The sequence below is a fragment of the Lutra lutra genome, chromosome 10, assembly GCF_902655055.1.
Source record: "Lutra lutra chromosome 10, mLutLut1.2, whole genome shotgun sequence".
Lineage (NCBI taxonomy): Eukaryota > Metazoa > Chordata > Mammalia > Carnivora > Mustelidae > Lutra > Lutra lutra.
The window spans coordinates 42,703,595-42,728,377 of NC_062287.1; the positions used below are offsets into that span (position 1 = coordinate 42,703,595).

At 37.8% G+C, this 24,783-nt stretch overlaps 1 protein-coding gene across 3 annotated transcripts in view; it reads left to right on the forward strand.

Moving 5' to 3' along the window:
• GRM5 (glutamate metabotropic receptor 5) overlaps positions 1-24,783 on the forward strand; it is a 704,461-nt gene that overhangs the window by 552,682 nt on the left and 126,996 nt on the right. For all 3 annotated transcript variants that reach the window (XM_047692184.1, XM_047692186.1, XM_047692185.1), the window contains one exon: positions 4,551-4,786. In XM_047692184.1, the coding sequence (XP_047548140.1) occupies positions 4,551-4,786 (236 nt within the window). The remainder of the gene's footprint in view (positions 1-4,550; positions 4,787-24,783) is intronic.

The following is a 24,783-nucleotide window of genomic DNA, read 5'->3' on the forward strand; positions in this document are numbered from 1 at the left end:
GGAGGCCTAATATAACACTCCAATTAAGAATATTATATGTACACTGAATTCTTGTTTTTCACAGAAGTTATGTGCCATAAACATGCACTAAACATTGAATCAGTGGATAGTGACCACTGTCCCCAGGAGAAGGACAGGTTTAAATTGCTGTGGGCCTCCTTTCACAACATTTCCATCAAGTAGGCAGTACATAACCTTGCTTTATGCATGTCCTGTCTAAAGATACCTTATTTAAAATATATTGTTGATTCATTAATATTGAACTCCCAACAAATAACACTTTACTCATGCATGAATGTAGCTGATTTTAAAAATGCATTTTCCATGTAGGCAATATCATAGCCTCTTGCACTTGGGAACTCTAGATAACAAATCAGCACTATCAGCACTATGCTGGGGGGGGTATTTTAAACAGTGAAATCAACAATAACAACAACAAAAAACCCTGCTACTAAACAGATCATGAAAAGGACACTTGTTTATAATATGAGAGCTCCAACCAGAAAGCAGAGGAGCATGTTGTTCAATCTCAGCTGGGAATGTGCATATCCAGAGACTCAACAATTTTTGCCACTCTGTGCAAGTGTGCAAGTGTCATGAAGGTGCCATGGGTATTGATTTGGGGCTCGCAAATAAATTTTAGCAAGTAGATGAATTTGCACATACAGAATCTGCAAATAATGAAGACTGACTATATATCAAGGAATCAGAAGGAAAATAATGAAGTGGATTATGGGGAGATGGGTAAAATGCCCATCAGTGAGAAGAGAAATTAGATAAACGGATGAATGGATGGATGAATGGGTGGAGATACACAGGCAGGTAGGTCGATAGATAGATACTAAATGGGGAGAGGTATTTTAAATATGGTGTATTTTTAGTTTCTTCCCTTATCTTCCTCCCCACTCTTTATTCCTTCTTTGGTAAAATAGATGTCTCCCAAAAGTATTTAGGTAGTACTTGACAGTCTAATCAATGTAAAGTATTAGATGTTAGAAAAGTAGCGTAAGTTTTTCTTGGCATTTCATTTTGCTTTTGGATTTATTATTTCTTACTTAGAGATACCCTGTCATCTTAACACAAATCTTAAAAGCACATTTTTATGAAAATGTTAATATTTAATAACCTAAAGTCAATACGACACCATCTAACTTAGCCATCATGGAATGAAGTTTCTTGAAACTTATATAGCAGATATTCCTCACTAAGTTTAAATAGAATACCTTGGTTTATCAAATTGATATTGGAATTTTCTGTTTAATTACAAACTCCATTATGATTTTTTACTTTGCTGTTGAATGGAAACATCTGGAACAAAACTTTTAAATTCACAACTCTAGGGGGTATAGCTCAGTGGTAGAGCATTTGCACAACTCTAACTTATAGACTACTAATAAAACATCTTTTGCCAACTTCTTAAATATGGAGAAGAAATTTATACCTGAACCAAAAATAAGCTGAAGAACATGGTGTGAGTTGAGTCAGTTAACACACTCCAGCATAGATACTTTTTTTATGGAAATATTTCCTCCAGAAAAGTTTATCAAGACAAGCTTTTTACAATCCCTATTAAATTCAATGAATGAATTGTGAAGGGTAAATTGGACCCATTATAATCTTACATTTCTTATGTAATATTCATAATCATAGTGTTACATAAAAGCAAGCTAGCATTAACAAAAGGAGCAATTTAAATTCCCACTTCTTGGAGAATGGGGCTCTGCTTGACAAACAGCCCTTCCTGCCCCGTTTGCAGCACGCCCCTGCATCTCCTCCGGCGCCAGTGAGACCCACACTCTCATACCAGTGATATAATAAACCCTCCACAACAGAGGGAGAAAATGAGGCAAACAAGCCCACATCATTTCAACTTGTCAGCTTTAAATAAAATCTTCTGCAGCTGAAAATGAGAAATTTGAGGGAAGAGAATGTGTGAAGTAACCAAATTCAACACTGGGACAAAACATATTGCATGACTTATTCGTCTTTTTCCTGAGCTGCCACAAAAGTTTTTGAAATTTTACCATAATTTTTTAACGAAATCTCTTTTGTCAGTGACGACTTAGAAGAAGAAATGGTTCGTTCTGTTTGTTTGTTTGTTTCTCCTCTTCCACCCACTGATGCCGTAGGAAACATCTCGAGTTATGGCGAGCCCCTATGATATTTTAATGAGTAATCTGCGACCTTTGGAAAAACTCTCATTATCAGTTTTTAAGTCGGAGTTACCATAGCAGAGCATGCTAGAATAAAAGTACATTTTTTATACTTATTTTATTTTTTTTATTTTATTTTTCTATTTATTTGGAAGACAGAGATCACAAGCAGGCAGAGAGGCAGAGAGAGAGAGAGGAGGAAGCAGGCTCCCCGCTGAGCAGAGAGCCCGAAGCGGGCCTCCATCCCAACACCCCGGGACCATGACCCGAGCGGAAGGCAGAGGCCCCAACCCACCGAGCCACCCAGGCGCCCCACATTTTTTATACTTATTTTAATTAATTACGTAATACCTTCCCCAGCACTGATTTTATATGCAAAATATTGGAGCATGCTCTCCACCTCCAAAACAAGTTAAAAAGAGAAAAATGCATTTGAAGGAAGATAAAGGGAGATTCACGTTCTGATAAATATATCTAATATGTATGAAATAAACAATAATTGTGAATGTAAATCCTTTCTCTCCCCCTTTTTCCAGTGTCCACCCTCACCCCACCCCCTCTAACCTCCAAGCACTTCCTGCTTCACATTCAGGAGGCTCCATCCTGTTCTTCCGCTCAGCTCTCTCCAAACTCTTTCTCTTCCCTCTTTGTTACTTTTTCTCAATGTTATAATGTCCCTTGATTTTCTTTATCTTCCCCGAAAAAGCACTTGCCTGTCTTCAAAGGAAGGACAGCCCCACTGGGTCCCAGAAGGTACTTAGCACAAGTTGTGCATCTTCCAATGGGAGAGAGGATGGAAAAATCAGTATCTTTTGTCCTGCCCTGAGGTGTGCCCAAATTTGATATAAATATCTTTTTATGTCGTTTATTTCCAAAGTTTGTTTCACATATTTTCCGAATAAGCTTAGAATACTTCCCCCCTTATTCTTTCACACTCTTAAACCATTGTATCATGAACTCTCTGGTTTCAAACTCTCTTTTATTTTAAAATCACTAGGTTACTTTGGGTGATCAGTGCATAGAATGATAGTAATATTGAAGTAGACGGTCCCTGTCACCATCCTTGATGGTTCATTGTTAAGAAGTTTTCTAATCTGTCCGACACAAAACATGATTTCATGTGTGCATTTTAAATATATTAAAGGGGGCGCCTGGGTGGCTCAGTGGGTTAAGCCGCTGCCTTCGGCTCAGGTCATGATCTCAGGGTCCTGGGATCGAACCCCGCGTCGGGCTCTCTGCTCAGCGGGGAGCCTGCTTCCTCCTCTCTCTACCTGCCTCTCTGCCTGCTTGTGATCTCTCTCTGTCAAATAAATAAATAAAATCTTTTAAAAAAAATAAAAAATAAATATATTAAAGAAGTACCTTGTGATGGGAAAGAGTATATGGACTGTGGATTATGGGACTTTGGTGTGAAGTGCTGAAGAATCTATACTTGACAGAATCACCATAATCAGAAGCTTTTTTTAACCTCTTTATAATTTACTTGTAAAATGTGGGAAAAAAAAGAATATCATGTTGTAGGATGGCTAAATTAATACTAGGTGTATTTTAGAAATATTTTCATTTTTTAAGATTTTTTTTAAATTTTTATTTTATTTGACAGACAGAGAGCACAAGTAGGCAGAAAGGCAGGCAAAGAGAGAGGAAGGGAAATAGGCTCCCTGCCGAGCAGAGAGCCCAATGCTGGGCTTGATCCCAGAACCCTGTGATCACAAACTGAGCCGAAGGCAGAGGCTTTAACCCACTGAGCCACCCAGGTGCTCCAAAATATTTTCATTTTTACCTTATGATCATTATAATAATTATAATAAAGTAAAGGAACAGAATGGATTTAAATTTAACTTGACCTAGCTACTAAACACTCAGGGCACCTGGGTGGCTCAGTGGGTTAAAGCCTCTGCCTTCAGCTCAGCTCATGATCCCAGGGTCCTGGGATGGAGCCCCACATAGGGTTCTCTGCTCAGCGGGGAGCCTGCTTCCCCCTCTCTCTCTGCCTGCCTCTCTACCTACTTGTGATCTCTGTCTGTCAAATGGATAAATAAAATCTTAAAAAAAAATAAAATAAACAGTTAATAGTATGAATGGTGATATCATGCAATTTCCATACATATACCGGTTTTGCAACCAGTAAAATTCTGCCAAAAACATTAGATTATTCCCCACAGTTTGAGGTTAGTGAGACTGGTACCTTCTAGTCCTCTTAGGTGTAAAGTTCCCCTGGTGTTTTATACTCTTTATTCTAAGCTTCTTTTCAGTAATCAGGTAGGTATAATGTAGGACCCTGAAGTGGCCTGAGGCGCCTTTCAATGACTGATCTTTTCAAAAGGAAAGCAAATATGGAATCATTTCCTTAGAAAGTATCTGTTCTAAGCTGAGCTGGTTTTTGTTTCCCCACAGTGATGGCTGGGCTGACAGGTATGATGTGACAGATGGGTATCAGCGAGAAGCTGTCGGTGGAATCACAATCAAGCTCCAATCTCCCGATGTCAAGTGGTTTGATGATTATTATCTGAAGCTCCGTCCAGAAACAAACCTTCGAAACCCTTGGTTTCAAGAATTTTGGCAGCATCGTTTTCAGTGCCGGCTGGAAGGGTTTGCACAGGAGAACAGCAAATACAACAAGACTTGCAATAGTAAGCAGATTTATTGTTTCATTTATAGTGGATAATGCTAAGGCTCCAATTTAAGTAAAGTGTGTCGGGGGATAGTGGCTATAATTTGTTAGAGAAGAGGACTCGTAGAGAAATAGAGTGGGTATTGCTACTTACAGTGATAAAATGGACCTTATTCTCACTAAGAAAAGCATATCAGAGCAAGTGTTTACTCCATGGAGATCACAAACAATTTTATAATTTATATCATTCAGGAAGCTGGCACTTTGCTAAGAGGATAATGTGAGCTCCTGAGAGCAAGTGCTATTGCCACCCTTGAAGGCAAGAGCTCCATTCTGCTCGTCTTGATTGTCTTTAGCAGTTAGCACAGCGCTAAACACTTAGTAATGGTTTTGTGTATTCTGAAGAATGAATCAGTAAATTTTGAAGGACAGAGCCAATTCCTCTTTTCATCAATAAACTAGAACATAGCAGCAGGGGTTTGTTGTGTATTGTTATTATGTTTCAGGAGACATCATCTGAGCAAAGCCATTCATTCTTACATAGGTATAAGGGCTCACATTGTCCCAACTGTTGCTTTGGTTGTAAGGAAAACTAGTTACTGCCCTCAAGAGGTTCAGTGTCTAGAAGGGAGCTAGTCATGGCAGCCGATGTTGCAATCCACTGTTGTAAGTGATATTATATAAGTTAAACATAGGGTCTTGGTACTATTATTGGTTGCTCATTGAAAGGGAATCTCGACTCTAATAACCGAAGTAGGGCCAAAATTGATCTATATGTCAAATTTTGCAAAAATAAAGGTTTGTTAAAAATTGATAAGGGATTTGTTGAGACTGCCTTATCCCCACATTGTATAACAAGAACCCTATATGCATTTGCATAGGAATAAAATGTTTGAGTTGGTAGTATAGGTGCCTTTATCCACGATGCTGGAACACAACAAGTGCTTTGGGGCAGTAGGTTGGAAATCCTGGCCCACAAACCAATTCCATCCACAGAGAAGTTGTCCCATACCAGCATGAAAATAAGAATAATGAGAATGATATAGAGAGTTTTTCATAATGCACTTTCCCTCCCAGTTCATGTCCATCCTATATTTTTTGGTATGAGTTCATTCTTTTGTAAAATGAAGAAGGGAGTAAATGGTGATTTGTGATTGTTTTTAAATGTCAGTACTTGTTAAATTAAGAACTTGGCAACCTTATGTCAGTTCCTATTAAGGTAGTGAGGGAGGGGAGGGATGCTGGAGTGTGGGATATTGTACTGGTCACTGAAATCCAGAAATCACAGAAGGCTTATGGTGTGAGCCTGTGTTTGTTTCTCTCTCACTTCAGATACTGCTTGTCCAAAATCTTCAAATGTTTGTTCACCTCCTTTGTTTTTATTTTTATTTTAAGGAAAGAAAACTGTGTGAGCATACATAGCATTGTGACTTCTGTTACATAATTTCTAATTTTCATATAGCTAATTTCATATTTTTCACCATTCACCAGTCTATTGGACATAGACTTCTTTCCTCTCTTGAGATTTGGGAACCTCTTCCCTTCTGGGATCCAGTTCTGTGATTGTGTACAGATTACTGTATGGAGCTACATTTAAGGAATCATAGAAAGTAAACAATAGATCTGATCTCATCTTCAGTTCTCTTTTACCAAGGAGTTAGTGCCAGTCCCTAACCAGTGTGGCTAAGGGAATTTTTCCAGTTGGTCTTCACCCTCTTTTGTACCAATGCTCTTTTCCTTTGCCTTTTTGTCTGAAATGTCTTCTCCTTGAAATAGTTGTTTCTCTTTTTTTTTTTTTTTCCACTGTTGGATATCTTACATAGATATAGTCTTGAAAAACTCTTAATTGATTTCTATGGAATATTATTTCTATGGCAATTGTTCTGTAAGAGCCTTCCTTTCAACCTACTACTATAGTTTTATGTCTTTCACATGACGACCCTGATATAATTTCTCTGTTCAGAATTGGTCCCTTACTATCCTACTAGAAAACCCTCTTCAGCCACTCTGCCACCCCTGGAATCTTATCTGACAAAGGATGTCATTTTGTACATAAACATGGACACTTATATGCAATACCTCTGTTATCCTTTCAATAAGGAAAGCACTATGATTATCCTTATTTAAAAATAACAAAACGAAGGTTTAGAGAGGAAAAAATCACTTGTTCAAGGTCACCTAACTACTAAACTCTGGAACTTAAACTCGGTTTGTCTGATCTCCCTGATATGAGGAAGTTGAGAGGCAACATGGGGGAATGGGGGTAGGAAAAGAGTAAATGAAACAAGATGGGATCAGGAGGGAGACAAACCATAAGAGACTCTTAATCTCACAAAACAAAGTGAGGGTTGCCTGGGGGAAGGGGGTAGGGAGAGGGTAGGGGGGTTATGGACATTGGGGAAGGTATGTGCTATGGTGAGTGCTGTGAAGTGTGTAAATCTGGCGATTCACAGACCTGTACCCCTGGGGCTAATAATACATTATATGCTAATAAAAAAAAATTTTTTTAACTCAGTTTGTCTAAAGTTTAACCAATATGATACACTAAAGAGATAGAATATGACATTTTTTTTAAAAAATTGCCATCAAATTTGCATTATATACTAGTTAATATATAGGTCAAAGATACAAAAAAGAAAAATCTTTAAATTATTTGTGTATAAATATGGAATGCAGTGACGCACACCCAAATGTTCACTATGCTCTACTTCTGACCATATTTCCTTATTTACTCAAATGTCCTTTTTGTATCTTATTCCCCATCTTCAAAGAGGCTCCAGTAGTTTACTCACATTTAACACTATTGAATGTTACCAGTGCTTTCCTAAATACAATGTACTTAAGCCCTTTCATCAGGCCGTGTGCATAAGAGAACCATTTTTAAAATGGAGTGTTAAGGAGTATTAAGAGTTTGTTTCATGCCAGTCAAGAAGGTTTACCTTACTCACTGTCTACAGTACCTTAAATCTAACAGATAGTTCAACGGGAAAAATAGAATAGAAATACTCATAGCTGATTACTGCTTATTTTTCTTAGGAGATTCTTGGAAGGCAAAGTATAAAAGTTAGGAGAGTTATCTAAACCTAGTAGTCCAGAATGAGCAGTAGCTTTATAGAGAGTATGCCCCATTCATAGGAATTCTTTCAATGCCTGTTAATTTTGCCTCTTCTCTTATACCACATAAATGGAATCTTATTTTATTTGCTTTTTTGTGTCTGGCCTTTCCCCTCAAAATAATGTAGTGGAGTTCATCCCATCATTGCATATATTAGTAGTTTATTGTTTTTTATCACTGTGCCATGTCCCTTTGTATGGATTTACTACCAGAATTTAGCTATCACTTCTCCTGTAGATGGACATTTGGATTATTTATGGTTTTAGGTATTAGAAATTAAAGTTTTATGAACAAGTATGTATGTATCTTCTGGCAGACCTATATCCTAATTACTGTTAGATGTATACCTAGTAATGGAATTGCTACATCATAGGCTCTGCATATGCATTTAGCTTTAGTAGATAGTCCCGAGCAGTTTTACAAAGTGATTGGACTAATTTCTACTTTCCCTGAAATGTATGAGAGTTCAAGTTGCTCTGCACTCTGTCAACATTGGTACTATCTGTTTTTTCTTTTATTATTATTTAAAACATTCTACAAGTGTGCATTTGTATCATATTGTGATTTTGATGGGCTTTCCATTATCTATTACCAAGGTAAGTTCTTTCTCATATGCTTACTGGAAATTGGGACATCTTATTTTATAAAGTGTCTGTTCAAGTCTTTTGCACATTTCTTTGAGTTGATTATTTTTTAACATCTATTTTAAAACTTCTTTGTTGGGGCGCCTGGGTTGCTCAGTGGGTTAAGCCGCTGCCTTCGGCTCAGGTCACGATCCCAGGTCCTGGGTTCGAGCCCCACATCGGGCTTTCTGCTCAGCAGGGAGCCTGCTTCCTCCTCTCTCTCTGCCTGCCTCTCTGCTTACTTGTGATTTCTCTCTGTCAAATAAATAAATAAAATCTTTTAAAAAAAATAAAATAAAAATAAAAAAAATAAAACTTATTTGTATAGTGTCGATATGAATCCTTTGTTAGATATTCATATAGTGAAAATTGCCCATTTAAACCATGGCTTATTACTGGTTCCTATTTCTCTCATTTGTTATTTGTTTTCTATTTGTCCACTTGTTCTTTAATTCTTTATTCCCCCTTTACTTCCTTCTTGTAGATTCACCAATAATTTTTATCTTACTCTATTACTTCTCTTAATATTTTTGTTTCATTTCAGTATAATTCATTTAGTTTTCAATAGAAATTACTAAATGAATCTTTAATTTATACAAACAATTTTAAGTTGGTCCTTGTTTACATTCAGTAATCTTGCAAATATTTATATCTGTTTATCCCCCTCACACTATTTTTTGCTATTGCCATATAATTTATTTCTATATGGATTATGTACAGTACAGGCTTTGCTAGGATTGTTGCCCTAAATGTCAACAGTCATACTTATCCATTTCAGTGTTCTTCATTCCTTATTGTACTTCCTTGCTTTCGCCTGTGATTTTTTTCAGCCTAAAGAATTTCTTTTAATATTTCTTATAATGTATGTCTACTGCCAACAAATTTATCAGCTTTTTTCTTTTTTTATAGTTTTTTTTTTAGGATTTTATTTATTTATTTGACAGACAGAGATCACAAGTAGGCAGAGAGGTGGGCAGAGAAAGAGAGAGAGGGGGAAGCAGGCTCCCTGCCAAGCAGAGAGCCCGATGTGGGAACTTAATCCCAGGACCCTGAGATCATGACCTGAGCCGAAGGCAGAGGCTTAACCCACTGAGCCACCCAGGTGCCCTATCAGCTTTTTCTCCTTAAGAATATCTATATTTCACCTTTATTTTTGAAAAATGTATTCGCAAAGTATAGCATTCTGTATTGTCAGGTCTTCTTCAGTTCATTTTTTCTTTGAAAACAACATTCCATTTTGTTTTCTGAATTCCATGATTTCATTGAGACTTTAACCACCATTCTTGATGTTGTTCCCTTGATGGCAATGTGTCTTTTTTCTAGGCTTTTAAGATTTTTTTTTAAGTTTTTAGTTGACTATGATGAGATTAGGTGTGATTTCCCTTATATATTTCATTGTTCAGGTTTCAGGAACTTCTTAAACCTGTGGAGGAAAAACCTGTATCAGCTTTGAAAATTTCCCAGCCATTATTTCCTGAAATATTACTTCTGTCACATTTTTCTCTCTCTGTTCCTTCTTGTGCTCAAATAGACCTATTAGCTTATTTGGCTGTGTCACAGAAGTGACTTTTTCTCTGGGCTTTCTTCTCTATCTTTTCCCTCTCTTTGCTTCAATTTGATTCTTTTCTATTATTCTGTCTCTGATTATTCCAATCATATTTCCACCTATGTCCAGTCAGCTGTTAACCAAAATAAGAAGTTTTTTTTTAATTTCAGATATGGTGTTTTATAGTCACAGAATGTCCATTTTCTTTCTTTCATAATCCTCAGTTTTCTGCTGAAATACTGTTTCTTGTCTACTTTTTTCAACCATTTATCTTATTTCCTTGAACAGATTAATTATAACTATTTTATGGTCCCTTTTTTCTAATTCTAACATCTGAATCTTCTGTCAATCTTCTTCTATTGACTTGTTTTTCATATTGTTTACATGTTGTGCTTCTTGATACATCTACCATATGTTTTCTTTTGTGCTAGACATTGAGCATATAATACCATACAGATTGAATTTTATATTATTTTCCCCCCTGTGATGGTTTGCCTTTTCCAGATTCAAAGAAATTGAGATGAGGTAAGTTATAATATAAGACAGAAGGAGTCAACTTTTGGTTTAAAAATGTCTTTAAGGGACAACTGACATGGAATTTCCACTGAGAGCCTAGTGTATCCCATGCCCTGGCTGACTGACTTAATCAGATTTTTACTATTTTTGAGCTTTGCTCTCCAGCCTCCTGTACTATACTGTTTCTAAACTTAGCATGCATTGGAGGAAAGGAATAATTGAAGTTTGAGCAGTTTCTTTTCCTCAGGTGGGGCTTTTCTTTCAGATAATATAAAACAATGGGAGATTTCAGTTTTCCTCTTCAAATTATTAAGCCTCCATGCAGCCTCTGGAATCAGCAAATGAATCACAAGGGAAAATAACTATCATGCACTTAAGGCTCCTACCATTTGTAAACTGAGATACCAGATCATTTCAATATCGAAAAGTACTTCTGTTTTCTCTTTTTTCCAGAAGTGTCATGTACAATGTGGAGTTACACCTCTCCCTCTCCCAGCCACACTTCATGTCCTTCCCTAGAACCTCAGAAGGTGACTTCATTGAAAAATAGCATCATCACAGATGTAATTAGTTAGTAGGTGGAGACAGTAGAGTAGGGTGGTCTCTTGTCACCTCCAAAGAGGAGAAGTGACACAGAGACAGAAAGACACAGGGAGAGCAGCAGGGGAAGACAAAGGCAGAAACTTGAGTGATGCAACACAAGGACAAGGAATGCCAAAAATCAAAGGCCACCACCAGAGGCTAGGAAGAGGCAAGAGAGGATACTACCAAGAGTCTAGAGGAAGCTCGGCCCTATCAACACATTGATTTCTGACTTCCAGACTCCAGAACTAAAAGAGAATGAATTTCTGTTGTTTTAAGCTACCTAGTTTCTGGTACTTTGTTATGGCTGCCCTAGTAAACTAAGGTCCCTTCATTCAGACCAAACTAGATTGGCAGCCTGGTTCAGAACTTGCAGATTCCCTCAGATGAGAAAGCAGTGGGTGACACCTACCCACTTTCATAGGTCTCCTCTTTGTTCATTCATCCTGTCTTTGTTTTGTCCATACATCTTCACTGCCTTTAATTTTTCTTAATTTTGCATTTCTTTGGCCTATTAAAGTTATACAGTAAAAGAATTTTCATTTGCTTTCTTCTCCATCCTACCCAACACCAAAGTCTCCTCTTTTATTTGTATTCTTAATCATCACTACCCCTGCAATCCCAGTTTGGATATATAAGTGAAACCTGCAGTTTATAATGTCCAAAATACTTATACTTTTTTAAGTTTTTGCTTTATTTTTAAGCATTTAAAAACTTAAATCAAAATATTAGTATAACTCTTCAGTGTTTTAACTATGTGGTTTTGACAGAATCTAGGTTTATATGCTATTAACAGTGAGCCCAATTTCAGTAAGTTTTACTTAAATTGGACAATTATGTTAGACTTGAATTATAAATGAAATGGTTAATAATGATAATAAATTAAAAGTATGAAGAATATAGTTTAACTTTTCTAATTGTTTATTTAAGCAACCCAGTAATAAAAGCTATGGAGAAATAAATTAAAACTGTTTTCTAGTAACTGTATGCTATTCTATTTTTGAACCAATTTAAGGACCCATTTCCTTTATAGTTACACTGTCACGCACTGACATTCATTTACTGTCTCCTTTCTGTGATTTCTCTCTGTCACTTCCAGTAGCTTCCAGAGGTGTCATTTATGACACTAACACACAAACATTCTTACCTGGATGTCCTGAGGGCACCTCAAACTTACATACCCAGAACTCACCTCATTATAACTTTTGCAACCACAGCCCAAACTTTGAGCTCCTCCTTTTAGCATCTCCAGTTTGAGTAAATGATATACCCATCTACCCAGTCTCCCAAGATGCAGGGATAAGGGGTCCTCTCCTGTTCCCCTTCTAGCACCCTCTCAGCCCACTGATGACCAAATACCATTAATTCTACTGTTTGTACATTTTCCACATCTGTTTTCTGTTCTTAATTGCTGGCTGAATTCACATCTTTATACCATGCTGTGATTTGGTTCTTCATGATCTCTCACCTCACATATTAGAATAATCTTCCTATCTAATCTTATTGATACCAGCTTCTTCCTCTTCCATTTTATGCTGACAACTAGCCCCAAAGGAGTCCATTTAAAGAATGAATTTCATCTTTGTTACTGCCATTCTTAATGATCTTCCATGGTTCTCCTGTATCTATAAAAAGAATACCCACCTCTTTGCCCCAAAATTCTTCAAATTCACCATATATGTTTTTCAGATCTCATCTTCTATTCCTTAAGCCCAAGAACTCTATGCTTCAAGCACTTCACAGATTGTGCTTGTTCAGTTTAGAGTAGCATGCCTACCTAGGTCCCTGAACTTTTTTACATGTGCTTTTGCTCAGTGAAAGACTTTCCTCAAGATATCTGTCAATTCCACTGAGCTTATATTCTCATGATTTTGGATGACTTCAGTATCCTGTTCTCAAAAAAACGCCACTTTTCCTCAGGTCACTTCCTACACCTTTTGTCTTCTTTTTGTTACATACCAATTCAGATATTAAATGTAAATACTCCACTCCCTTTATTTTTAAGCCACCAAGTCACCTTTCACATGAGCATTTCTGTCTATGCCAAACTATTATCAATAAAATGAAGATGAGAAAAATGGGTTCAGATTAACATAAAAGTCCTTTGGCCAAGAGGGCATTTCTGGGACTCTAGCGATGTGCTGTTTCTTGAGCCAGTGATGATCACTAGAATGTGTTTCTTTAGAAAAAAAAATTGATGCATAGTTAAGATTTTAGCACTTCTCTGTGCTCATGTTCTAATTTAATGAGTTCACTTTAACTACCCCACCTCCAAATAAAGTTCCTCTTGCCACTATATCTTGCCTAACATTCCTTCCAGTCCAAATTTCTCACAATACTCTCCCCCATACACACCCACTCCCACCAGATTTCTACCACTATGTTGCTTGATTCCTCTCCCTTTCTTTCTCTAGAACCCTTACCCCCTTTCCTCTCAATATTTTTATTTGTCACAGTAAATATCTCTCCATTTCATAGGTAGAGCTGTTGAACTGTTTCTTTGTTTTCTTGTCTTTTTCAAAATTCTACCCTTGGGGAAGGGTTGCTCACTTTTTGAGTGCAAAGCTGCTGCTAAAGTTACATTGCCAAACAGAAAGCCATTTACTCCAGAGAAAACACGATGCCATCCTCAGAGGAGATAAAGCAGCTACAGCTACAACAATATAATTTTTTCCGCTATATTACACTAATGTATAAATAGATTTTTCACATTGTTACACCAGTATGTAAACATTTTATGTCCATCTGTCTCCATTAAATTATAAATTTCTCAAGGAGAGGAACTGTCTTACTCATCTGTGTTTTCCAATTCCTAGCATGATGCCTTATATAGAGCTAGTATGTGATAAATATTGTTAAATGAATTTAACTTCATTTCCCTTAGACCCAAGTAGTGTTATAAGGCTAGAGGACCTAAAACAGTGGATCCCAATATGTGGGCTGCAGGTCCCAAGGCTACTCACTGTTGGTTTGTTGCCTGGATCTAGAATTCTTATGTGGTTTAGCATTATCAGTGAGCTGAACTGTGCCTTGCATATCCTCTGTGAACATGTGTGTGTTTGTAGACATAAGTACCTTATTTTCATGCACAAGCTGTTACAGTTAACAAATTACAAATTAATTTTAAATTGCTCAAATCATGGTAGCTTATTGCCATTACACGTTTTCTACATAAAAGACACTAACAGTACAAATCGCATTTATGGTGTGTGAAATTTTTTTTACATTAAAAGCACTTCCTGTATTCAAAAAGGTTAATTTCACTAGCTTGGAGTTGGCTCTTTCCCTTTTTGTTACAGCGTTTCCAGCCAAGGTGTCCACATTTTGTCTGATGAATACATGTCATAAGTATTTGAGGTGGGCCAGTTAAAGGATACTTCTTTATGCATCAGAGATTTTTTTTTTTCCATCTTGTTTGCTTCAGTTAAGCAGCTGATTCGATTTTGGCTGAGGTCATGATCTCAGTGTCCTGGGATGGAGCCCCACATTGGACTCCATACTTACCAAGGGTTCTACTTGAGGATTTTCTCTCTCTCTCCCTCTGCCCCTCCCGTGTTGTGGGCACTCACTCTGTCTCAGTCTCTTTCTAATAAATAAATAAATAAAAATTTTTAAGAGAAGGAGAGAGAGAGAGAGAGAGGGAGAGAGGGAGAAAGAGACGAGGGAGAGAGGGAGAGAGAGAATATCAAGCAGGCTCCACATCCAGTGTGGAGCCAGGGGTAGAGCTCAATATCACAACCCTGAGCCCTTGACCTGAGCCAAAATCAAGAGTCAGACACCTAACTAACTGAGCCACCCAGGTGCCCCAATAAATAAATCTTAAGGGGGGGGGAAAAAAACCCTTATTCGTTGTTTAGACATTGTTCAAAACACTTCATCATCTCTTTCTGAAAACATAATGAGTAAACCTGGAAATTGAGAGGAAATAATTATCTAGATAAGAGAAGCTGAACTCTAGTAGAGGCATCACAATGGCCAAATAAATGAAATACCATACCTAACCCCTAGATTAGAGATTTCTCATCCTTGTTCAACATATCCAAGATAGCACTTGAAAACTAATCCAATGTGAAAAAAGGATTCCAGGTTGCATATATTGAGTTATTATATTCTGTATCCATTTTTTAGAGATTCATAATGTATATCTACATGTTGGAAAAGGACAAATCCCATTGCAAAAAAATGTAAATACCTTTCTTTAATTCAGCATCTCCTCTGTTGTTTTGTTTTACTATGAACTCATCTGATATGACATTTATTATCACCATACTTCAGGAAAGACTATACTAGGACAATTTAATAACCATATATTGAAAAAGAAATTTGACCACATTATCATAGAGTATGTGATGAAATCTGCTAAGCAGAAGCCCATTTCTGTCTTTATATCAGCCAAAGAACTAAGTTAATTAGAATTTGATGTGTCAGTTTTGGCTTAATTCAATTCTTGGATTTGTTACATTTTGATACTTTTCATTGCCAGGAGGGAAAAATTTCACCATCTTGGACTCTGCTTTAAGGAAAGGGAACATAGAGCCAGATCAAGGCCCCAGATATTAACATATCAAATTTTTAAGAAACATAATCTGTCATATTTCTTATTTGAATTCCAGAGCTTAAGAAATAAGAGTAATTATCCATCCAAGTAAGTGTCAGTGTATATAATTTTTCATGATGAGTAGCTACCATCAAAAAATACTCAAAGAGATCCCCAGAAGAAACCCTTGCCTTAGAAACTGTCAACTGTCAAGGTGCTCAGACTCTTAAGACACTGGAAATGGAATGCATGATGTATTAAAGATATTTAAGATAAAACAAAGAGAGACCAGACAAGCTTGGTGACTCAGTCACCTAAGATATACAGGTGCACTGTAACAAGCATTAGATTTACACCCAAAAGATCTATATTAAAAAATTCAACCTGTGGCCACTATTGGTTGTCTCTGGATCTCTATTTTCTCATGTGTGAGATGAGATGAGTATTAAAACTGGATATCTAACTGGCAGAGGACTCGAGAGAGGCTTAAGTATGATGATTAATGGGAAGACACTTGAAGATGTGAAGGGATGCCGCTTCTAGCAAAGGTGAAGTAACAGCCTGGTTTGAATCTCCTTCTTAAAATAGCAACTAAAACAAAACAAGACAAAATATATAAAACAATAGTTTTCAAGACATTGGATATCAGGGAATGAAGAATGGTTATTCTTAAGAAATAGGAAATAAATGAGGTGAGCCCTCTGAGTTAAGAAGATGGAATTGTGAGTTCAGAGAAACCACGGAAGCTAGAGATCTCAGAGCACAGAAACAAAGAGTGGAGAGGTGCAGGAAGTGAGAACTCTGGAGATCAGCAAGGCTCCATTTTGAGTATGCAACTGAGTGTTGACCACTGCCCGTGTATGAGGATAATACTTCAGACCTGGGAAGGAGCCATAAGATTAGAGAGAACAGTATGCCACCCATATGGGACAAGGAGCAGTGTCTGTACACAGCTGTCTAACTAGAAAAACTTACAGTTCAGAGGGCTAAAACAACATTCAGGGGAAATTGTATAGCATTAACTTACTACATCAGAAAAGAAAAATATCTCAAGTTAATGACCGGAGATCCACCTTAAAAAATCTGGAAAGGAAGAGCAAATTAAACTCAAAGTAAGTAGAAGAAAGGAAGTAATAGACCATCATGAAAATCAATATAGAGGGAGGAGTCAAGGTGGCAGAGAAGTAGCAGGCTGAGAGGACATCAGGTAGCAGGAGTTCAGCTAGATAGTTATCAAACCATTCCGAACACCTACAAATCCAACAGGAGATCGAAGAGAAGAAGAGCAGCAATTCTAGAAACAGAAAGTCAACCACTTTCTGCCAAGGTAGGACCTGCGGAGAAGTGAATCAGAAGCGACAGGAAGATAGACCACGGCGGGGAGGGGGCCAGCTTCCAGCAAATGGCGGAGCAATGGAGCACAAAATCAGAACTTTTAGAAGTCTGCTCCACTGGGGGATATTGCTCCAGAGGCTAAGCGGGGGTGGGCCCTCACAAGGACAGCATGGTCTCAGGTCCTATGTGGGTCAAAGAAGGATTGGGGGTGTCTGAGTGTCACAGAGCAGGGAAGCCGGCTACAGAGACAGAGCCAAAGAGTGAGCTCTCAGCTTCCAGTTACCTTAAACTGTGATCCGTGGCATAGTCAGGCAACTGCTCTTTGAGAAGGGACCTCTCAAGATCCGGGGAGACACCCTTGGAAGAGCTCGGGTATCTGCTGGGTTTAGAGACTCCAAATGGGGCTGTGTGCCAGAGACAGAAACGCTCAGTCACAGGCCGGGTGAGCTCAGAGCATGGCTGGATACCAGGGAGATGGGAGTGATTGAGTGCTTTTCTCCAGGGGTGCACTGAGGAGTGGGGCCCCGAGCTCTGGGCTCCTCTGGGCCAGAGATTGGGAGGCTGCCATTTTCATTCCCTTTTTCCAGAGCTCTACAGAAAGCGTTCAGGAAACAAAAGCTCTCTAGAGTGAACTCGAGCAGATTACTTAGCCTGGCCCCTGGCAAGGCCGTACAATTCCACCTCGGGCAAAGACACTTGAGAATCACTACAACAGGCCCCTCTCCCAAAAGATCAAAAAAAAAATCCAGACCAGATCTTTACAGTCATATTCCATCCCTTCATCGTGTTTACCCTTATTTTTGTGTGTGTATATATATATTTTTTCTTTAAAATTTTGGGAGGTAGGTTCTTCTAAGAGACCAAAATACTCCCAAAACCAAATGGGTGGCTCTGTTCTTTTTTTTTTTTTAAGATTTTATTTATTTATTTGACAGAGATCACAAGTAGGCAGAGAAGCAGGCAGAGAGAGAGAGGAGGAAGCAGGCTCCCTGCTGAGCAGAAAGCCCGATGTGGGGCTCGATCCCCGGACCCTGGGATCATGACCTGAGCCAAAAGCAGAGGCTTTAGCCCACTGAGCCACCCAGGCACCCCGTGTGGCTCTGTTCTATTCACCAGACTTTTTTTTTTTTTTAACTTCTTTTTACCCCTTTCTTCTTCCCATGATTTGGGGTCTCTTCTGATTTGGTGAACACACATTTTTCTAGAGTCTTTTCCACCCTTTTAGTATTTTATTCCCTCATTCATATATTCTTATCTGGATAAAATGACAAGGCAGAAAAACTCACAACAACAACAACAAAAAGAACAAGAGTCATTACCAAAGGCTAGGTACCTAATCAATATAGACTTTGGTAATATGTCAGATCTAGAATTCAGAATGACGATTCTCAAGGTGCTAGCTGGGCTCAAAAAAGGCGTAGAAGGGGATGCCTGGGTGGATCATTGGGTTAAAGCCTCTGCCTTTGGCTCAGGTTGTGATCTCAGGGTCCTGGGATCAAGCCCCGCATCGGGCTCCCTGCTCAACAGGGAGCCTGCTTCCTCCTCTCTCTCTCTGCCTGCTGCTCTACCTGCTTGTGATCTCTCTCTCTGTCAAATAAATAAATAAAATCTTTAAAAAAAAAAGGCATGGAAGATATTAGAGCAACCCTGTCTGAAGAAATAAAAACCCTTTCTGGAGGAATAAAAGAACTAAAATCTAACCAAGCTGAAATTTAAAAAAGCTATTAATGAGGTGCAATAAAAAAATGGAGGCTCTTACTGCTGGGATAAATGAGGCAGAAGAGAGAATCAGTGATATAGAAGACCAAATGACAGAGAATAAAGAAGCTGCGCAAAAGAGAGACAAAAAAATACAGGACCATGAGGGGAGCATTTGAGAGATAAATGATACCATAAAACGAAACAATATTAGAACAATTGGGATTCCAGAAGAAGAAGAAAGAGAGAGGGGAGCATAAGGTATATTGGAGTGAATTATTGTAGAGAATTTCCCTAATATGGCAAAGGGAACAAGCATCAAAATCCAGGAGGCTCAGAGAATCCTCCTCAAAATCAGTAAGGATAGGTCCACACCCCATCATCTAATACTAAGACTTACAAGTCTAAGTGACAAAGAGAAAATCCTAAAAGCAGCCCAGGACAAGAAGTCTGTAACATACAATGGTAAAATTTTAGATTGGCAGCAGACTTATCCACAGAGACCAGACAGGGCAGAAAGAACTGGCATGATATATTCAGAGCACTAAATGAGAAAAATATGCAGCCAAGAATACTATATCTGGTTAGGTTATCATTGAAAATAGAAGGAGAGATAAAAAGCTTCCAGGACAAACAAAAACCAAAAGAGTTTGTAAACACCAAACCAGCTCTACAGGAAATATTGAAAGGGGTCCTCTACACAAAGAGAGAGCCTAAAAGTAGTAGGCCAGAAAGGAACAGAGACAATATACAGTAATAATCACCTTACTGGCAATACAATGGCATGAAATTCACATCTCTCAATAGTTACCTGAACATAAATGGGCTAAATGCTCCAATCAAAAGACACAGGGTATCAGAATGGATTAAAAAAAAAAAAAAAACCATCCATATGCTGTCTAGAAGAAACTCATTTTAGACCCAAAGACACCTCCATATTTAAAGTGAGGGGGTGGAAAACAATTTACCATGCTAATGGACATCAAAAGAAAGCTGGGGTGGCAATCCTTATATCAGATCAATTAGATTTTAAGCCAAAGACTATAATAAGAGATGAAGAAGGACACTATATCATACTCAAAGGGTCTGTCCAACAAGAAGATCTAACAATTTTAAATATCTATGCCCCTAACATGGGAGCAGCCAACTATATAAACCAATTAATAACAAAATCGAAGAAACACATCGACAATAATACAATAATAGTAGGGAACTTTAACACCCCCCTCACTGAAATGGACAGATCACCGAAGCAAAAGATCAACAAGGAAATAAAGGCCTTAAATGACACACTGGACCAGAGGGACCTCACAGATATATTCAGAACATTCTCTCCCAAAGCAATAGAACACATATTCTTCTCTGGTGCACATGGAACAATCTCCAGAATAGATCACACCCTGGGCCACAAATCAGGTCTCAACAGGTACCAAAAGATTGGGATCATTCCCTGCATATTTTCAGACCACAATTCTCTGAAGCTAGAACTCAATCACAGGAGGAAATTTGGAAAGAACCCAAATACATGGAGGCCAAAGAGCATCCTACTAAAGAATGAATGGGTAAACCAGGAAATTAAAGAAGAATTGAAAAAATTCATGGAAACAAATGAAAATGAAAACACAACTGTTTAAAATCTGTGGGACACAACAAAGACAGTCCTGAGAAGAAAAATATAAAGCAATACAAGCCTTTCTCAAGAAACAAGGAAGGTCTCAAATACACAACCTAAGCCTACACCTAAAGGAGCTGGAGAAAGAACAACAAAGAAAGTCTAAATCCAGCAGGAGAAGAGAAATAATAAACATCAGAGCAGAAATCAATGAAATAGAAACAACAACAACAAAAAACAAACAAAAAACAAAACAATAGAACAAATCAATGAAACTAGGAGCTGGTTCTTTGAAAGAATTAATAAGATTGATAAACCCCTGGCCAGACTTATCAAAAAGAAAAGAGAAAGGACCCAAATAAATAAAATCATGAATAAGGAGGAGAGATCACAACCAACACCAAAGAAATACAAACAATTATAAGAACATACTATGAGCAACTATACACCAGCAAATTTGATAATCTGGAAGAAATGGATGCATTCCTAGAGACATATAAACTACCACAACTGAACCAGGATGAAATAGAAAACCTGAACAGACCCATAACCAATAAAGGGATTGAAGCAGTCATCAAAAATTTCCCAACAAACAAGAGCCCAGGGCCAGACAGCTTCCCAGGGGAATTCTACCAAACATTTAAAGAAGAATTAGTTCCTATTCTCCTGAAACTGTTCCAAAAAATAGAAATGGAAGGAAAACTGCAAAACTCATTTTATGAGGCCAGCATTACCATGATCCCAAAACCAGACAAAGAGTCCATCAAAAAAGAAAATTGTAGACCAATATCCCTGATGAACACAGATCCAAAAATTCTCACCAAAATACTAGCCAAAAGAATCCAACAGTACATTAAAAGGATTATTCACCACGACCAAGAGGGATTTATTCCAGGGCTGCAAGGTTGGTTCAACATCTGCAAATCAATCAATGTGATATAATACATTAATAAAAGAAAGAACAAGAAACATAGGATACTCTTCATAGATTCTGAAAAAGCATTTGACAAACTAAAGCATCCTTTCTTGATCAAAACTCTTCAGAGTGTAGGGATAGAGGGTACATACCTCGATATCATCAAAGCCATCTATGAAAAACCCACAGCGAATATCATTCTTAGTGGAGAAAAACTGAGATCCTTTCTGCTAAGGTCAGGAACATGGCAGGGATGTCCATTATCACCACTGCTATTCAACATAGTACTAGAAGTCCTAGCCTCAGCAATCAGACAACAAAAAGAAATTAAAGGCATCCAAATCAGCAAAGAAGAAGTCAAACTATCACTCTTTGCAGATGATATGATACTTTATGTGGAAAACCCAAAAGACTCCACTCCAAATCTGCCAGAACTCATACAGGAGTTCAGTAAGTGTTAGGATATAAAAGCAGTGCACAGAAATCAGTTGCATTTCTATATACCAACAACAAGACAGAAGAAAGAGAAATTAAGGAGTCAATCCCATTAACAATTGCACCCAAAACCATAAGATACCTAGATTAAGCCTAACCAAAGAGGCAAAGAATCTGTACTCAGAAAACTATAAAGCACTAGTGAAAGAAATTGAGGAAGACACAAAGAAATGGAAAAAATGTTCCATGCTCATGGAGTGGAAGAACAAATATTGTGAAAATGTCTATGCTACCTAAAGCAATCTACACGTTTAATGCAATCCCTATCAAAATCCCATCCATTTTTTTTCAAAGAAATGGAACAAATAATCCTAAAACTTATATGGAGCCAGAAAAGACCTCAAATAGCCAGAGGAATGTTGAAACAGAAAGCCAAAGTTGGTGGCATTACAATTCCAGACTTCAAGCTCTATTACAAAGCTGTCATTGAGACAGTATGGTACTGGCACAAAAACAGACAAATAGAGCAGTGGAACAGAATAGAGAGCCCATAAATAGACCCCCAACTCTATGGTCAACTAATCTTAAAGCAGGAAAGAATGTCCAATGGAAACAAGACAGTCTCTTCAACAAATGGTGTGGGGAAAATTGCACAGCCACATGTAGAAAAATGAAACTGGACCATTTCCTTACACCACACATAAAAATAGACTCCAAATGGATGAAAGACCTCAATGTAAGAAAGGAATCCATCCAAATCCTTGAGGAGAACACAGGCAGCAATCTCTTCGACCTCAGCCACAGCAATTTCCTCCTAGAAATTTATTGCCAAAGGCAAGGGAAGCAAGGGCAAAAATGAACTACTGGGACTTCATCAAGATCAAAAGCTTTTGCACAGCAAAGGAAACAGTTAACAAAACCAAAAGACAACTGACAGAATGGGAGAAGATATTTGCAAATGACATATCAGATAAAAGACTAGTATCCAAAATCTATAAAGAACTTATCAAACTCAACACCCAAAGAACAAATAATCCAATCTAGAAATGGGCAGAGGATGTGAACAGACATTTCTGCAAAGACAACATCCAAGTGGACAACAGAGATACATGAAAAAGTGCTCCATATCACTCGGCATCAGGGAACTACAAATCAAAACCACAATGAGATACCACCTCACACCAGTCAGAATGGCTAAAATTAACAAGTCAAGAAACGACATATGCTGGTGAGGATGTGGAGAAAGGGGAACCCTCCTACACTGTTGGTGGGAATGCAAGCTAGTGCAGGCACTCTGGAAAACAGCATGGAAAACAGTTCCTCAAAAAGTTGAAAATAGCGCTACCCTATGACCCAGCAATCAAACTACTGGGTATTTACCTAAAGATATAAATGTAGTGTTCCAAAGGAGCACATGCATCCGAACGTTTATAGCAGCAATGTCCACAATAGCCAAACTATGGAAAGAACCTAGATGTCCATCAACAGATGAATGGATAAAGAAGAGGTGGTATATATATACAATGGAATACTATGCAGCCATCAAAAGAAATGAAATCTTGCCATTTGCGATGATGTGGATGGAACTAGAGGATATTATGTTGAGCGAGATAAGTCAATCAGAGAAAGACAATTATCATATGATCTCCCTGATATGAGGAAGTTGAGAGGCAAAGTTGGGGGGTTGGGGGATAGGGAAGGAAAAAATGAAACAAGATGGGATCAAGAGGGAGACAAACCATAAGAGACTCTTAGTCTCAGAAAACAAACTGAGGGTTGCCGGGAGGCAGGGGGTTGGGAGAGGGTGGTTGGGTTATGGACATTAGGGAAGGTATGTGCTATGGTGCGTGCTGTGAAGTATGTAAACCTGATTCACAGACCTATACCCCTGGGGCTAATAATACATTATATGTTAATAAAAAATTAAAAATTAAAAAAAAGAAAAGAAAATTAATGTAATACAAACCAGAAACACAATAGAGAAAACCAATGAAACTAAAGTCTGGTTCTTTTAAAAGATCAATACAATTGAAAAAAGAGATTGAGGGACGCCTGGGTGGCTCAGTTGGTTAAGCAGCTGCCTTCAGCTCAGGTCATGATCCCAGCGTCCTGGGATCGAGTCCCACATCGGGCTCCTTGTTTGGCAGGGAGCCTGCTTCTCCCTCTGCCTCTGCCTGCCACTCTGTCTGCCTGTGCTCACTCTCGCTCCTCTCTCTCTGACAAATAAATAAATAAAATCTTAAAAAAAAAACTTAAAAAAAAAAGAAAAAGAAAAAAGAGATTGATTAGGAAAATAAAGAAAAATTACAAATATCAGGAATTGAGAGTTGTAGAGCATCACTGCAGAGTCAACAAATACAAAAAGGAAAATAAGGAAATTTTTTTTAATCAATTCTATCCAATAAATTAGTCAACTTAGAGAAAACAGAGAAATTCCTTGAAATGCACAAACTAGGAGCACTAACTAGGCTCAGTTGTTAAGTGTCTGCCTTCGTTAGGTCATGATCCCAGGGTCCTGGGATAGAGCCCCGCATCAGGCTCCCTGTTCAGCAAGAAGCCTGCCTCTTCCTTTCCCACTCTCCCTGCTTATGTTCCTTCTCTCGCTGTGTATCTCTCTGTTAAATAAATAAATAAAATCTTTTTAAAAAAATGAAATGCATAAACTACCTAAGATCTCTGAAGAATAGACAACCTGAATAGTCCTATATCTATTATAGAAATTAAATTTGTAGTTAAAAATTTTCCCACAAAGAAAACTATGGACCAGATGACTTCATTTGAGAATCACTACTAAATATTTAAGAAAGAATTCATAGAAATTCTAACATAAACTCCACCAGAAAATTAAGGCAGAAATAATTCCCAATTCAATCAATGTGACCAATATTACCCTGTTATAAAACCAGACCAAGATATCACAAAAAAGAACTACATACCTCAGAAACATTAGTGTAAATATTTTGAAGAAAATTTTAACAAATTGTATCCAATTAGTTGTAAAAAATACGCTATATCATGGCAAAGTAACGTTTATCCCAAACTGTAAGTTTGATTTAATATTCAAAAATTGGCCAGTATGATTTATTGTATTAAAAACTTAT